Genomic DNA, 16149 nt, shown 5'->3' on the forward strand with positions numbered 1-16149 from the left:
AGAGGCAGGAGATGCAGGTTCGATCCCTGCAGGAAAATTCCCTGGAGAAGAAAATGGCAGCCCACTCCAGTATTCTGGCCTGGGAGATTCCATGGGGATCTCCAAGGAGTTGACACGACTTAGCGACTAAACAACAAACAACCACAGGTGAGCTCCTGGGGGCCCTCACCTGCAGGGCACTGGCAGAAGGATCCCACCAAACCCCAACCCCACCACTCCCACCAACCCTGCAAAATGCAAAGACAAGGATCCAGCACCTGCCTCTTGCAGGTGAGGAGAGTGAGGTCCAAGCCCAAGGTCACAGAGTCGGGTGAATATTTATCATCCTGAGGGGATAATTTGAGGGGTGAAAGGTCTAACTAGGCAGGGAGAGTGGGCTGGAACGAGGGCTGTCCAGGGCAGGCCAGGCATGTGGTCTCCCAATCACGCAGCAGGATGAAGGGAGATCTGGTCTGGAGTGGAAGCCCGGCCCAGCCATCTGTGTCCCTTCCTCAGTCCCCGGGCCCCCTCCCTGGGACAGGTTTCTCCCTGTGGGCCGGGCTGGCAGCCAGATGCTCCTGGTTCTCTGCTGAGGCCTGGGGGCACCCTGCAGTGTGATGTGGAGGCAAGGGCCACTCTCGAGTTTCCACCCTCACAGCTGTCCTACTGGCCACACGGCTGCGTCTCGTGTGTTCACTTTCCAGAGAGTCCCCTCACCGATCCCCCTCGGTTATCCTGCCCAGGGGGAGAGCGGAAGCGGCATTGGGTGTGGGAAGAGGGTTCACATAAAAGAAATTGCAGATGAATGAAGATAACCATTCTAAACACTGAAAACTTTTTTATTTGAACCTCCTACTGGTGTTCTCTTGATGCAGGTCACCCCTCCCCTGCGTGAGGGAGCAGAGCCAGGAACAGCTGTTACAGCACAGGCTCTCCTACTGGAGGTGGCAACGACCCAGAAAGGAGATGGAGAGGGTGCCGGGGCACGCCCTTCCCTCGGCCATGACCCCAATCCCAACCCAGAGGCATGGCCCAGGTGAAGGTCAGCCCTCCCAAGAGGCCCAGGGTGCCAGCTCTGAATGTGGGGGCTGTGGCTGAGGTGGTACCACCCATGCCGGGGCCCAGAGGGGCTTTGCAGAGATCAGCCCAAGAAAGCATCACTCAGTGATGCTGCCATAACTTCAGGGGCTGCTCAGACAGGAAGAGGTGTTTGCTCCTGGAGTCTGTGGCCACAATGGTTGTGTGGGTGTCACTCACTTGGGACAATTTTTAACTGCTCTGTTCCCACCTCAGTTTCTGCTCGACACGCTGTGTCTAACTTACAAGATGCCAGGCTCAGAGTATTGTGAGCCCCTTGAGGGTGAGAACTGTCATCAGTTCATGTCTCTTTCCACCTAAAGATCCCAGCTTACCATCTGGCACACAGTAGATGCTCCATAAATGCCACCGGGGCCAAATGAGTTAAGTCAGGAGTCTGAGAGTCAGTGGAAAGAGGGATGGGGCATTCCTTGCAAAAACCTTCTGGGTTCTGGTCACTTCTATACCACCTCAGGGACCACCTGAGTTGGGCACAGGAAAGACCAAGGTGAGTCAAGCAAAGGTACTGGCCTTGAGCAGGCAGCCACAGTCCAAGATAAACGTGGAAGGCCCAGAGGAGGCACAGAGGGGCCAGGACTAACTCGGTCCAAAAGCAGTGACATCAGGAAGAGCCTTCAGAAGGGGGATGTCTGTGCAGAGGTTTGAAAGATGAGCCTGAATGTGCCAGGCAGACAGGGACAAAGGGCATCCTGGTGGAGAAGACAGCTAGGCAGAGGCATAAGGCGCAGGGTGAGCGGGGGATGGGCTGACCAGGAAAAAGTTGGAAGGTCAGCAGAGGTCACTCATGGGAGGTTTTGGATCCCAGAACAACAGAAGCTACAGGAAGGATGCAGGACCAGATGTCAGCTCTGAATGAAGACCCATTTCACCATCCATCAAGTGGACCAAAAGACTCAGCAGGAGAGGGGCTTTCACAGGGGCTGAGGGGCCCAGGGCCAGCACCAAGGAGGGTTCCTGGTTGGAAGCTAGCTTTGAGGTGAAGCTGCAAAGGCACTTGAGGGCTCTGGCTGCGGCAAATCTTCTCAACAAATCCTATTACCTTCAAAGCTCCACAAAAGGTACTAATGATCGAAACAGCAACGGCCCAGTAATGTAATCATCTCCTCTCTGTGTGGTTCTCAAAATGCTCTCGGCCCACTGAGAGCCTGCAAAATCAAACCCCATTTTGCAGTTAGTGAAATGGAAGCCCTGTGAGGTCGCATGGAGATTGGTGGTGGAGCCAGATTGGAACCCCGGGAGCAGCTCCATGTCAGCCCTGGGCCTCAGGTTCAGAGCCCAGCTCCTTGTCTGGGAGGGGCTCCCGGGGGCTGTCGGGAAGCCCATAGTACAGGTCTTCCTCTTCCTGTGCCAGCCCCTCTGTGCCTGTGTCTGAAGCCTCTTCCTCCTCTTCTGTCCTCGGGGACCTCTGCTGGGAGCTAGTCACGGCTGCCTCCCGCCGCTGTTTCTCCGGAGGCACATCCTCCGTCGTGGGGGCATCAATCAGGGCAAAGTCATGGAAGCGGTCCAGCTGGCATCTGCAGGTCCAGGACTCCGGAGGCGGGGGCTGAGGTTCTGCTCCCTCTGGTGGAGACGGGTTGGGGCTGCTGCCCTCACTGGAGCCCACGTCCAGGTCATCTTGGAAGGAAGCCAAGGGTGCAGGACCCTGGGGACAGGTCGGGGGGCTGCAGGGGTAAAGGCGGAGAGGGTGAGGGGAGCCCTGAGTCAGACTGCCTGGGTCTGAACCCCAGCCACTAGCTGTAAGGCCCGGGGTAGGTGAGTTCACCTGTCTGGGCCTCAGTTACCCCCTCTGTAAGATGGGGGAAATACCAGCATTCACTCCTATGGTTCTCCCTGAGGTTTATAGCAGATAATGAGTGCAAAGCACTTTGCAAGAGGCCTGGCACATAGTAGGTGCTGAAGAAATGGACCATAGTTATGTTATCCAAACCAGGTCACTCCTCTGCCTCTCCAACCACTCAGGGATCTGCTCTGGGCCTCCCAGAGTCCCTGTCACCCTGGGTGTCACCTTCTGTCCCTTCGTCTGCCTCCCCCACTGGATGAGGGGCTCCCGCAGGGTGGTGTGTCAAGGCCTGGCAGGGAGTATGCCCAGGGGTGCTGGTGGGTGAGAGGCTACAGGTTTGAACGAGGAATATTCATGTTCCCGTTCATGAATGGCTGGGGACGGGGGCGGGGTAGGAGGCGGAGGAGGGGATGGAGTGACCTGCCCAAGGCCCAGAGCCCGTCAGCAGCAGAGCCTGGATTTGAACTCAGGTGCTCTGGCTCCTCGCCTGGCTCCTCATGGTGCGAATTCAGACTACTCTGAGGTAGGAGTGATTATTCTCATGTGAGGAAACAGAGGCTCGGCAAGGTGAGGAGCATTTGAAGGGTACGACAGCAAAGGAGCTGGGGCTGGAACCAGGCCCAGGTGACTAAGCCCAGAGCCACGCGTCTCCTCAGGGTGTCCCAGCCTCTCTCCTGTCCAGGGTCTCCAGTCCAGTCACCCTCAGGGCCCACGCCCCCTCCTCCTTCACCCCAGAACCCCTCTGCTCCACACACTCACCTGAACCTGCCCTGACTCGGGTCTCTTTCTCCCTCATCCTGGTCCAAGCCCCTGTGGATGACCACGGCAGCTTCCAACCAGGCCTGAGGGTCACGAGGGCCACTTTCTCCTCCATTGCTGGCTTCTGGCTGCTGCTGTCCGGGTTCTCGGGCCAGGAGGGGGCGGGGGTCCTCACTGTAGCTCATGACCTTCATCTGGATGTGGCTGAAGTCAGGCAGGCTCTGGTCGTAGGCGGCTGCCTCCCAGAGCCTGACGTAGGGGGGCTGGGGGCTGAATGGGGGTGTAGGAGACAGCAGGAGAGAGAATACGCAGGTAGGCAAAGATTCGCTCTGTGCTGTCCCCTGGCCCGCCTGTCCTGAGCACCGGCTCTCCCCTGATCTCCAAGAAGCCTCTGGGAGTGGCTATTGTACCCAGTTCATGGATGAGGAGACTGAGGCCAGGCAAGGTAAGCTGAGTGGGAGAGCTCAGACACTCAGGCCAGTGTTCCTTTCACCCCATGTCTCCAAAGTGGACCCCAAGGCTGCAACTACCAAATGAAGGTCGGTCTGCATTAACTGGGAGTTTGCTGGGTTCCAGACGGTGGCCTGAAGTCTTTATGCTGTTTATTCTGAACAACCCCTTGAAACAGAGTGGTCGTTCCCATTTTTCAGATGAGGACACAGCAGCAGTAAGGGCCCAGCGACTGAGTGGTCCTTGTGGGCTGGGCTGTATGGGTTAGCTCATCAAGTCCTTGCCGGAACTTTGGGAGCTGCTGGGGGAGGTGGAGGCACAGACCCTGGCTGGCTTGCCTGGGTGACTCAGGCCTAGGGCCGGTGTTGGGGCTCCAAGCACCACCTTCTCCACTGCTCTAGAATCCAGGGCTGGGGAGTGATGGGGATGAGCCCAGGCTCAGGGCGACCTAAGCCCCAGCTCTATTCCAACAGCTCTCTCTGTGTGACCAGTCCTGAGGCTGGTCCCAATACCCACCCAGGGTCTATCTGCCTCAGTCCCCTGGGACATTTGGTCACCCGGGCACCAGGGACAGAAAATACCATCACCACCTCCTTCCCCAAGCAAAACAGAGAAAGTCCCAGAGCCCTGGCCACAGACCCTGGATCTGCAGCCTGGACTTCTTAGCACAATCATCATGGCTTCAGGGGTGGGAGGGGGGATGGCTGATCAAGTCACCCTTCCAGGGCTGCCATGTTTTGGCAAGACAGCACTTGGCACTTCCAGGGATGAAGGCAGGTATGGTCTGGTATTGACTCTCTGTGAGGTTTGGGTTTGTAATTGCACTTCTTGAGCCTCAGTTTCCACATCTGTATAAAAGGCCCAATAGCACCCCTTTCACAGGTTCCTATGAAGACCAAAAGAGGTCATGGGCGCAAAATGCCTGACTTGGTTTCTGGTGCTTTTGGAAGCGCTTCCTACCAGTGATGGCAAAGGCTTATAGAGGGCCTGCTATGGTCCAGGCTCTGTTCTTAGTGCCTGGCTTATAAAGTCTGCCATCCATATCACAGGTTCCACATCCGTGGATTCAACTAACTGTGGTTTGAAAATACTCAGGAAAAAAATTCTAGAGAGCTCCAAACAGCAAAACTTGAATTTGTCACACACCAGCAACTATTTACATAGCATCTATATTATATCATACAATCCTAGAGAATTCCAAGGACTGTATAGTCCATGGGATCACAAAGAGTCAGACAGGACTGAGCGACTTTCACTTTCACTTTCATTATATTTACAACTATTGACATAGCATTTACATGCTATGTATTAGAAGTAATCTAGAGATGATTTAAAGTATATGGGAGGATGTCTTACATTATAAACAAATACTATGCCATTTTATAAAAGGGACTAGAGCATCTGCAGATTTTGGTGTCTGAGGGTGATCTAGAGCCAGTTCCCCACAGATGCCAAGAGATGACTATTATCTCATTTAGCCCCTCCACCAATGCCTAGGAGGAAGGTACTATTAGTATCTGTATTTCAAAGATGGGGCAAAGAGAGACAGGTCAATTTCCCAAAGTCACTCAGCCAAAAAGTGGCAGGGCCCCAGGGCTGCGCCTTGGCCATCATTATGCCTCTTGTTTGCTAGAGTAGTAGTTGTCACCACTGTGTGGGATTTAGGGTCACATCTATTTGGCTGCCACTAATTCGCTGTACGGCAGGACAAAAATCCCCAAGCCTCAGTTTCCTCATCTGTAAAATGGGAGCAATAATGACCACCTCATAGAATTGAGAGGCCAAAACGCTCTATGATTTCTGAGAGTCTGTTCTCAGTAAGTAGGAAGGTAAAGCCAGGGCCTGCAGCCGAGGGGAGACACCGCCCCTCTGCTCCTGCCCCACCCCCCCACTCTCCTCAGCAGGGAGAGACTGGCCTGAGGGGTCACTCGCCCTTCCCTCCCTCCACTCCACCCAGAGGGCCCAGCACCCACCTCTTCATCTCGGCAGCAAGCCTGTTGTCCAGCAGGCCCAGCGCCTTCTCCTTCGTGGACAGGACACCTTGGAAGTCAGAGTCAGCAGGTACGAAGGTGATCTGCAAGGCAAAGGGGAGAAGGCATCCCTGAAGCTGCCCACACACATTCGTACTTGCTGCTTCCCCAGAGCACAGACCTAACCTCTCCACATACCCTGGGAGAGAGACCTCACAAGGGAGCGCACCCTGTTTGACAGGAGGGCCCAGCACTGGTGGCTGTCTGGATCTCTGGGCTCCTGCTCCCACTTGCCCCTCATTCACCCAGCAAACACTCCTGGAGCATCAGCTGTGTGCCAGGCACTCTTCCAGGCAGTAGGGGGCAGCAGTGAGTGAATGAGACCAGCACCTCTTCCCTGGGGGAGGTCATATCTTGTCCTGCCTGACATGCAGCAGGCCCTTCATCCACACCTGGTGAATGGGTGTCAGGTATTTCCTGGCACCGACAGAGGCTGAGACAGGACAGAGAAGGGGATGGGTGAAGTGGTGCCCAACCCTGACACCTGAACTTTCCGGGATCTCGAGGTCTCTGCAGGTGCCACACCACAGGTGGGCACGGGGCAGTGGAGGGGAGGCAGATCACAAAGGAGGCAGTGGGATGAGGCAGGAGGCGCCCTGCCTTTGGGGTCTGAGAGGCTGGGTGAGCAGCCCTCCTTGGGCAGATCATCACTCCTCCCAGAGCCCATCTGTGATCCTCTGTAAAATGGGTTTTGCCTCGAAGAGATATTTGCAGTGCTGGTCACAATGGCCAAAAGGTGGAAGCACCCTAAGTACCCATTGATGGAGGACTAGATAAACAAAATGTGGTGTATATACACAAAGGAAGAGTATTCAGCCTTTAAAAAAAAAATGAAGTTCTGACATGTGCTACAACATGGATGAACCTTGAGGAAATAAGCCAGTCACAAGACAAATTCCATAGGATTCCACTTAAATGAAGTATCTAGAATAGTCAAATTCATAGAGACAGAAGGGAGAACGGTGGTTGCCACAGATAGGTGGGAGGGGGGACGGGGAGTTACCATTTACTGGGTATAGAGTTTCAGTTGTACAAGATGAAAAGCATTTTGGAAATTGGTTCCATAACAATGTGAATGTAATTAACCCTGAAAAGGTCACTTAAAAATGGTTCAGGTGGTAAATTTTAGTTTATGTATATTTCACAGTTTAAAAAAGTAGGATTAGGGGATTTCTCTGGTGGTCCAGTGGCTAAGATCCTGTGCTCCCAAAGCAGGGGGCCTGGGTTCAATCCCTGGTCAGGGAACTAGATCCCACATGCTGAAACTAAGAGTTTAAACAAATAAATAAATTAATTTGAAAAAAAAAAAGTAGGATTAGTTATTGCCTGTCTCCTGCTGTGAGGATTCCATGAGGTAATACAAAAGGGGTCCCCCAGCACAATGCCTAGCACACAGTAGCTGCTCTATAAGTCATAGTTCAATGCTATCGAAGACTTCTCTGAGTCTTGTTCTCCTCAACTGAAAATTGCCCCAACAAATATTTGATAAAACCCTTGGGCTTCCCTTGTGGCTTAGAGGGTAAAGAATCTGCCTGCAATGTGGGAGACCTGGATTCGATCCCAGGTGGGGAAGATCCCCTGGCGAGAAGGGAATGGTTACCCACTCCAGTATTCTTGCCTGGAGAATCCCATGGACAGAGAAACCCCAGAGGAGCTGATGTGCTACAGTCCATGGGGTCACAAAGAGTTGGACATGACTGAGCAGCTAACACTTTCACTTCATTTTCCAGTGTTATACCAGGTTCATAAACAGCAGCCTCCTTTCTCCCTTCCCACAGAGTACAGTGCATGAAAGACACTTGTCTGCACCATCAAAGCCCAATTCTGATGGGGAGAAGGGAATGAGAGCTGGAGGGGTTCTTAGAACACCTGTGAGTAGTAAGCTTTCCCCCAAATGTCTGGAAATGAGGAAGGGCCCTGGGTATCTTCCATCTAAGTATGTCCTGCATTTGCCAGATGGTTCTGTATTTCCCAGAAGCTTCCCCTTCCTCCAGTCATCCTCCTCTTCATCGTAATAATCACCACCATTATCTCCATCAACATCGTAATCATCTCATCCCCATCAGCACCTGCACCTCCAGCAGCAGCAGCGTTATCACCCTACAGCATCATTGTCATTGCCACTGTGAAAGCCTGGAGGAGGAGGAGAGTCCTGTGCATCTTACAACACAAAATCTTTTAAGAGAGGGGGACAGGCAGAGTTGAAGCTGGGAAGGGGAGATCAGACCATGAAGACCACAAAGCACCCAGCTAAGAAATTCAGCCTTTATCCAGAAGCAGTGGGAGCCCTGGAGAAGTTTTCAGCCAGAGAGGACACAGAGAGATTTGTGTTTGGGCAGAGTTTTGGGCAGTTCCCAGAGGGAGGGAACAGAGGGATGATGGAGGGAGGCCCATGGAGAGGTCAATCCATCAGTCACCAATCAGGGGTCTGGTCCTGGGCTCCAGCCGAGCAGGCAGGAGTGGGGAGTGGGAAGTGGGGAACTTGAGGGTAGAAGCAGAAGCCAGGCAAAGAGGTCCACCTTTTCCAGTCAATCCTTCTCCTTGCCCCACCTCAGTTAACAAGCACAGCATCCCTGACTGTCCCACCGGCTAGATTTGTCCCGATTCCTCCTCCTCTCAAGCCCGAAACCCTACTGACCACTAAATCTGAAAAAGTCTACTTTGGAAATTCAATAAAGTAAGCAAGCTGGAAGTACCAGGGCCACACCTAGCCACAGCAGGTACTGTATGTTTGATGAACTGGAAATGTCTTCTCCACTCCTACAGCCTTGGGCTCAAGTTCTGTCTTAATCTAGGAGATGATCACCTCTCACCTGGACCAGAGAAGGAGCATCACCCCCCAGCCCAACGCCACTGGCTGGTTGCTTTTGAAACTTCCTCTTCCCAGATGTCAGCCTGATAACTTTCCTGAACTGCAAAGCTGCTCATGTCCCTCTCTTGTCCCATCATCTACAGTGTAGGGTCTGAAGTCCTCAGCATGGCATCCAGGCCCCACGGGCCCAAGCCCCACTCCCTCTCCACCTTCCCTTGTTCCCCGCACCCTCCAGTCACGTCGACCCACTTGCCTTGCTCTTTCACCTCATGTCTTTGTTCACCCTGTTCCCTCTGCCCAGAATGTCTTTCCTCATCTTTTCTGCCTGGCAAACTTCTACTTTACCTACAAACCCCAAATCCTCTTTCTGTGAAACCCACTCCGTCCCCAGCAGGTATAAAATTGTCTCCTCCATGAGACCCCCCAGTCCTCCAAAGACAGGGACAGCTTAATTCACACTGGTATCACCCCCATATCGGGCTTCCCTTGTGGCTCAGCTGGTAAAGAATCAGCCTGCAATGCGGGAGGCCTGGGTTCGATCCCAGGGATGGGAAGATCCTCTGGAGAAGGGAAAGGCTACTTACTCCAGTATTCTGGCTTGGAGAATTCCACAGAGTCGCAAAGAGTGGGACACAACTGAATAACTTTACTTATTTACTTTACCCCCATATCATAATGGTCTAATTCTATTCCCTTATATTTATATTTCTGTTAATCCAGAAAATTCCCACTTGTCAGGTTCTGAGGCAGGAGAGGATCTGGCAGGGAAGACTGGCATCAGTATTTGCTGAGGGCTCCAGTGGCCCAGGCTCCGGTGAGACGACGTGGGAGAGGGGACCCTCGTCGAGCACACCTCCCTGGTTCACAGCACACTTGCCTTCTCTCCCTTGATGCGCCGCCCTAACAGCCTGTGGCCCTGAAACACATCCACATCTGTGCTCGCACGCCTGCACGTACGTACAAAGACCCGCTCAGAGCCACAACACTGATCTTGAGACAGCCGGGCATGATGCCAGGTCCCCACATACAAAACCGTATTGGTTCCTCCCACCCGGCCATGTAAGTCTCAGGGAGGAAGGGGATTCTTCTGCCAGGGTCACAGAAGTGGGGCGCAGGGAGGAGAGATCTGAGTCTGGGCCCGGCGGACGCTGAAACCTGTGCTCTTTCTACCCCACCACGCAGCCTCTGCAGCACGGGAACACGTGAATCCGTCAACAGTTCCTCATTAATACTCGAGAATATTCCCTGTCCCTGATCTCTCTCCCTCATCCCCACCGCCACTCTGCCCCCCTCCCCTTCCCCGCCCACAGCCAGCTCTGTGAAGGGGGCCAGGGCAAGAAGGACCCTCCTCCCGTCCTCCCCCACAGCCGTCGCCTTGCCGTCCCCCAGGGTCCAGGCTCCTCATTGGGAGTGACGATGAAGGCGGTGGTGACGTGGGTGGCTCGGCCCCAAGGCCTTCTTCTCCCGGTGACCTCTGCTCAGGGCATTGCAGAGTCGGGTTGACTGTAAACTGCTCAGTAAATGACTACAAACCAGCCTGGACCGCCCCAGCGCTGAATAAACGCTCTGACAGCCTGGGGCTGCCTGTGGAGGAAGCAGGGCTGGGAGAGCCTAACCCAGGCCCCGGGAGCCTCCTCCCTCCTCCCAAACCCCAGCAGAGCCACCCAGGCGAGAGGTGAGGAGGGGCCTGTGGGGGGTAGGGGGAGAAAAGAGGGGGTGGCGGCTGCCTGGGGACTGGAGCCCCAGATGGCAGGACCAGCGAGGTCCTTAAGATACACCCTCTTTCCCACCCTCTCTTCCTGACTCACACATTCTACAAACGTGGAAACAGACTCAGAGAGGGAAGGAGCTTAACCAAAGTCTCCCAGGTAATTAGAGGCAGAGTGCAAATTAGAATCCATGCTTCTTTCCTTGTCTCCCTGGATCTAGCTGACCAGCTACTGTGTGACCTTGGAAAAGCCACTCAACCTCTCTGGGCACCAAAAGATTACAACACTTGATATGCCCATTCCACAGGTTTGTTGGGAGGATCAATAACAGTAAGGGTGACAGCCTTTCACCTAAATATTACACTCTACAGTTCACAAAAGTGTTCATCTCTTCTCTGTTCTCCATAATAACCATGAGGCTGGGAGAAATAGGAGCCCAGGGCCTCATTTTGCAGATAAAAGAAACAGAGGCTCAGAAAGACAAAGGTCACATGGAGACTTTGGAACAGAGCTAGAACTAGAACTCAAGACTCTCAAACCAGTGCTCTTCCCATCATTAAGTCACTCATTAGGCTAGAAGTACATTAAAACTCCAAAAGAGAGAGCACTGCCCAAGCCATGAGGTTCCAGCTGACTCACTCAGAGCTCTCAGCAGCTCTGGGACACAGGGACCGTCCTCCTGAGGAAGGTTATGCTTTAGACACCACGCATCTGAGCTCTGATCCCAACTCTGATACCCAGGAGCTGTGGGAACCTCACTTTCTGAGCCTCAGGCTTCTCCACTATAAACATAGAACTTCAGAAGTACCAAAAAGCTCAGGATGGATGCTGAACTTCACTAGGGATACAGGTGTGCCCGGCAGGCAGCAAGCCCTCAAGAACTCTGGTTTCAAGACCCTGGATTGTGTCTCCCCCATGGTACCTAGTTCTCCTAGGTACCTAGACATGGAGCCTAGTGTCTCCCCCATGGTACCTAGTTCAGGGCTCCAGATTCAGGGGACTTCTGATTAATCTTTATGCTAAGGAATGGATGGAAGCATGATGGATGGATGGATGGATGGATGGATGGATGCTCAGGAGAGTGGAGATAAGAAAAGAAAGGGTAAAGGGGAGAGGATGACAAGATGATTAAAGGATGGGGGACTGATGCCTGGAATAGAGGCACAGCCCCAGACCCTCCTGGGCCCTGGCCCCCAGCCCACCTGTTCCCACTGTTCCCACCTACCTTGGGGTAGCATTGGCACATGCTCCAGATGACGCCCCCGATCACCATGACGCCTCCCATGGCGTAGAAGGTGCCGTAGACCTGGGGCCGGTCGTGGCTCATGAGGAATGTGCCAAGGGCCAGCAGAAAGAGCCCCAGCACAATGAAGCCGATGCGGAAGGTCTTCTCATCAGTCATGGCTGCCTGGCCAGGCCTGGCCTGTGAGCCACCTGCAGAGGGGCGCCAGCAAACCAGCCAGCTACCTACACACGCACTCACACTTGAGGAGTGACACTCCGGGATCGCTGCCGATCAGGACTTAAGCCGAGAGGAAGGCAGGCTCCCTTCAGGTCCAGCCCAGCCACGGGGCACTCCCCGTTCTCCAGGCTGGAGGAGTTATGCGCAGGTGGCTGTGTGCCCCCACCTTCACACCTCTCACCTTCCCTCTGGGCCCTCTGGAGCGTGTGGGAATCCGAGTGAGGGATACACAAGGGAGGGAATGGGAGGTTCCAGGGGCTGGGCCCCAGCCCAGGCTTTGACATCACCTCATTTCCCTGTGTGGGGCTGAGCTGGGCAAACAAGCAGCCTGCACCATCCAGCCAGGGGAAGCAGGTAAATATTGCAGCCCAAAAACATCAGAATGCCACTGGGGATTCCAGGATCCCACAGGCTGGCATTTTAGAATCCTGAAGAATTTTAGACTCTTCAAGGTCATGTGCCTACCTGGCCACTAGTTACGAATGATGCCTGCATGCAAGGCTCTATTTTAAACATGTGATATGTATTAACTCATTTAGGGAACCCTGTAAGGTAGGCACTATTATCCATACTTTATAAATGAAGACACGGATACATGGTCAAGGCCACACAGCCAGAAAAGACAGGGTAGTTGGCATTTGAACGTAGTATTTTCCCCGGGTGAAACTGCCTAACTCTAGCACAAATGTTAAAAGTACAGGCTCTGGTGGTCATACAGAATTCCTGGCTTGGGTTCTGGCTCCTCTACTATGGGGCAGTGTGGTTTTGATCCAGTTACCGCCTGTGCCTCAGTCTTCCTCCTCTCTACAATGGGGATAATAATAGCAACTCGCAGGACGAGGTCTGTCTCCAGGCCTGGCCTCCCTGGGTGCCTCTGCCCCCCTTCCCATGCTCTGTGATCCATCCGGGCCTACTGGTCATGAGCTGGCCATGAAAGGCTCTAGTGGGCAGTGCCCCTCTAGGGTGTGATTGGTTGAAGGAAGATGCCCTCCTTCTAAGAATGACATTCTAATGGTGGAATTTCAGTTCTGCAGGAGGCTGATGGGAAAAATCAGATTCTCCCAGAGGATTATAGGAAAATGCTGGTCAAGAGTATCTCTAAAAGAAAGCGTTCACTTGTTCCTACGGGGTTGAACTGGCTCTGAATTGGTGTTGCAGGATAAAAGGCTTTCACTTGGCATCCGGACTTCATAGGCTTGGGGAATCTTCCTGTTTGTTGTTGTCACCTGCTCCCTCCACCCCCAACGCAAGCTGTACTGGTTCCCAACACCACACCTATGTTCACATGATACACTCTGGTGTCACTGCCCACAGTGCCTTGGAATTTCATTATGAAGCAGTTTGTCTTTCGCCAGCCCTCAGATCCAGCCAGCACTTTACAGTTTGCAGAGATGGTGTCCTGTAGCAGAACTCAGGTGACGCTTCCAGTGAGAGGTGACAGAGAGCAGAAAGGGCTGAAAGGCACAGGGTGACATCCACGTTTGTTGTTTCCCAGGGTGACCTTGGCTTGGCCGCTCTGCCCTGGCCTTGAGTTTGTCATCTTTGAACGTGGTATCAAGTTACCACCCAGGGGTTGTGGAGGGAGGTGACATGATAGAGGGAAAAACGCTTTGTAAACCGGGATTATTTACAGGGCAGAACCCCAGGCGACTCAGTGGTAAAGAATCCGCCTGCCAATGCAGTAGACGCAGCAGTCACAGGTTCGATCCCTGGGTCGGGAAGATCCCCTGGAAGAGGCAACCCACTCCAGTATTCTTATCTGTAAAATCCCATGGACAGAGGAGCCTGATGGGGTCGCAGAGTCGGACACTTCTGAGCACACACCCTCCAGGGAAACACTACTATCAATTTTATACAGGCTCAGAGAAGGGAAGCTACACGCCCCTCCCAGAAAATGAATCCGGGGCCCAGAGGGGCTTCAGCCTGCCCTTTCTGGTCCTGGAGCGGGTCCACCGCGGCGGGAATAGGTCTACTTGGTCGCAATCCAGCAGGAGCCTCTCGCGCCCCCTGGTGGCCATCGTAGCAGGCACTTGGCTAGGTGCTTTCACATCTCTTAGGTCTTGCCAGAGTCCGGCAACCCCGTGAGGCTACCGGAAGAGGTTACCCTGCCTATTTCATAGGCGAGGAAACTGAGTCCGGGGACATCTCTCCAAAGATCTCCCCAAACTTAACTGGGGGCTGAACGCGGACCTGAACGCGCAGCCCCAGTCCCATTGTAGATGAAGCTGGTCCTTAGGGCTTCCTGAGAAGCCTCCTGGTCACCCCAGCACTCTCCTTGTTTCCCCATCTTTTCTTTCCTCTCCACTACTCACCCCCTTTCCGCCTTTTCTCTCCTTAAAACAGGTCGGGGGCTGGGAGTGACAAGAGTAGGAAGCTCTGGGACAAGTAGGTGCTCTGTAAAATGGGTCTAATCTAACCTCTTTCACAGAGCCGTGGTGAAGTGGGGACACGTGTATACAGCGCATTAGAAGTATTGGGTGATCCGCGGTTCACACTCGCCTCCACCTGCCTCTGACTTCTGCCTTCCACCCCTGCAAAGCGGGATGAGCCTGAGGAGCAAGTTGCAGAGTCTACCATCTTGCAGCAGAGGGCGCGCTAACCACTGTTTTCTTCCCCGTTTACAGAATTCTGCTTCCCTGCAAGATCTCAACAACTGCCTCTGCAGGTCGGTGAAATATCACACCCATTTGACAGAAACTGAAGCTCTCAAAGGCAGGATAAGCGGCCCAAGATCGCAGAGGCTGTAAAGAGCAGAGCCAGGATTCAAACGAGGCCTCAAGTCAGTCCTGTTGAGTACCTGCTATATGTATCTCACTCCGAGGTGTGGGTATCTGAGAACATGGTTTTTCAGCGTGATGGCTGGTGGTGGCTCAGATGGTAGAGTCTACCTGCAGTGTGGGAGACCCGGGTTCGAGTTCTGGGTCGGGAAGATCGCCTGGAGAAGGAAATGGCAAACCATTCCAGTATTCTTACCTGGAAAATCCCATGGATGGAGGAGCCTGGCAGCCTAAAATACAGCCCATGGGGTCCCAAAGGGTCGGACACGACTGAGCGACTTCACTTTCACTTTCTTTCCTATTTCGCGGGGCACAACATGGTAAAGGCTCTGAGACACATCTGAGGTCCAGCAAGTGCACAAAGCAGACAGAGGCAGAGACTGGGGAGGGGGTGGCCCAAGGCGGGAATGAAAGGACAGAGTCCCAGGAGGGATTTAGTTATTTATTTTAATTGAAGGCTAATTAGTTTACAATATTGTAGTGGGTTTTGCCACACATTGACATGAATCAGCCATGGGTGTACATGTGTTCCCCATCCTGAACCCCCCTCCCACCTCCCTCCCCACCCCATCCCTCTGGGTCATCCCAGTGCACCAGCCCTGAGCACCCTGTCTCATGCATGGAACCTGGACTGGTGATCTGTTTCACATATGATAATATACATGTTTCAATGCTATTCTCTCAAATCATCCCACCCTCGCCTTCTCCCACAGAGTCCAAGAGACTGTTCTATACATCTGTGTCTCTTTTGTTGTCTCACATATAGAGTCATCATTACCATCTTTCTAAATTCCATATATATGTGTTAGTATACTGTACTGGTGTTTTTCATTCTGACTTACTTCATTCTGTATAATAGGTTCCAGTTTCATCCACCTCATTAGAACTGGTTCAAATGTATTCTTTTTAATGGCTGAGTAATATTCCATTGTGTATATGTACCATAGCTTCCTTATCCATTCGTCTACCAATGGGCATCTAGGTTGCTTCCATGTCCTAGCTATTGTAAACAGTGCTACGATGAACATTGGGGTACACATATCTCTTTCAATTCTGGTTTCCTCGATGTGTATGCCCAGCAGTGGGATTGCTGGGTCATATGGCAGTTCTATTTCCAGTTTTTTAAGGAATCTCCACACCGTTCTCCATAGTGGCTGTACTAGTTTGCATTCCCACTAACAGTGTAAGAGGGTTCCCTTTTCTCCTCACACTCTCCAGCATTTATTGCTTGTAGACTTTTGGATAGCAGCCATCCTGACTGGCGTGTAATGAAGACCTCATTGTGGTTTTGAT

At 53.0% G+C, this 16149-nt stretch overlaps 1 protein-coding gene across 1 annotated transcript; it reads right to left on the reverse strand.

Moving 5' to 3' along the window:
* Window positions 1–2152: 2152 nt before the first annotated feature.
* Window positions 2153–12019, reverse strand: BSND (barttin CLCNK type accessory subunit beta). Its single transcript, XM_020871477.2, has 4 exons — window positions 11843–12019; window positions 6040–6140; window positions 3617–3886; window positions 2153–2738 (listed from the first exon to the last, which is right to left on the reverse strand). Exons 1-4 carry the CDS (start codon window positions 12017–12019, stop codon window positions 2327–2329), a joined length of 960 nt encoding a protein of 319 aa, XP_020727136.2. The 3' UTR covers window positions 2153–2326.
* Between the last annotated feature and the right edge of the window lie 4130 nt (window positions 12020–16149).

Source organism: Odocoileus virginianus, chromosome 5 (genome assembly GCF_023699985.2).
Source record: "Odocoileus virginianus isolate 20LAN1187 ecotype Illinois chromosome 5, Ovbor_1.2, whole genome shotgun sequence".
Lineage (NCBI taxonomy): Eukaryota > Metazoa > Chordata > Mammalia > Artiodactyla > Cervidae > Odocoileus > Odocoileus virginianus.

What these genes read in the sequence shown, in the direction of transcription:
- BSND (XM_020871477.2), bottom strand. Translation starts at nt 12,019, where the DNA reads ATGACTGATGAGAAGACCTTCCGCATCGGCTTCATTGTGCTGGGGCTC. An exon ending in CTTGCTGCCGAGATGAAGAG is followed by an intron (nt 3,887 to 6,039) that starts GTGGGTGCTGGG and finishes ACCCCCATTCAG; the next exon opens with CCCCCAGCCCCCCTACGTCA. An exon ending in CCGAGTCAGGGCAGGTTCAG is followed by an intron (nt 2,739 to 3,616) that starts GTGAGTGTGTGG and finishes TTACCCCTGCAG; the next exon opens with CCCCCCGACCTGTCCCCAGG.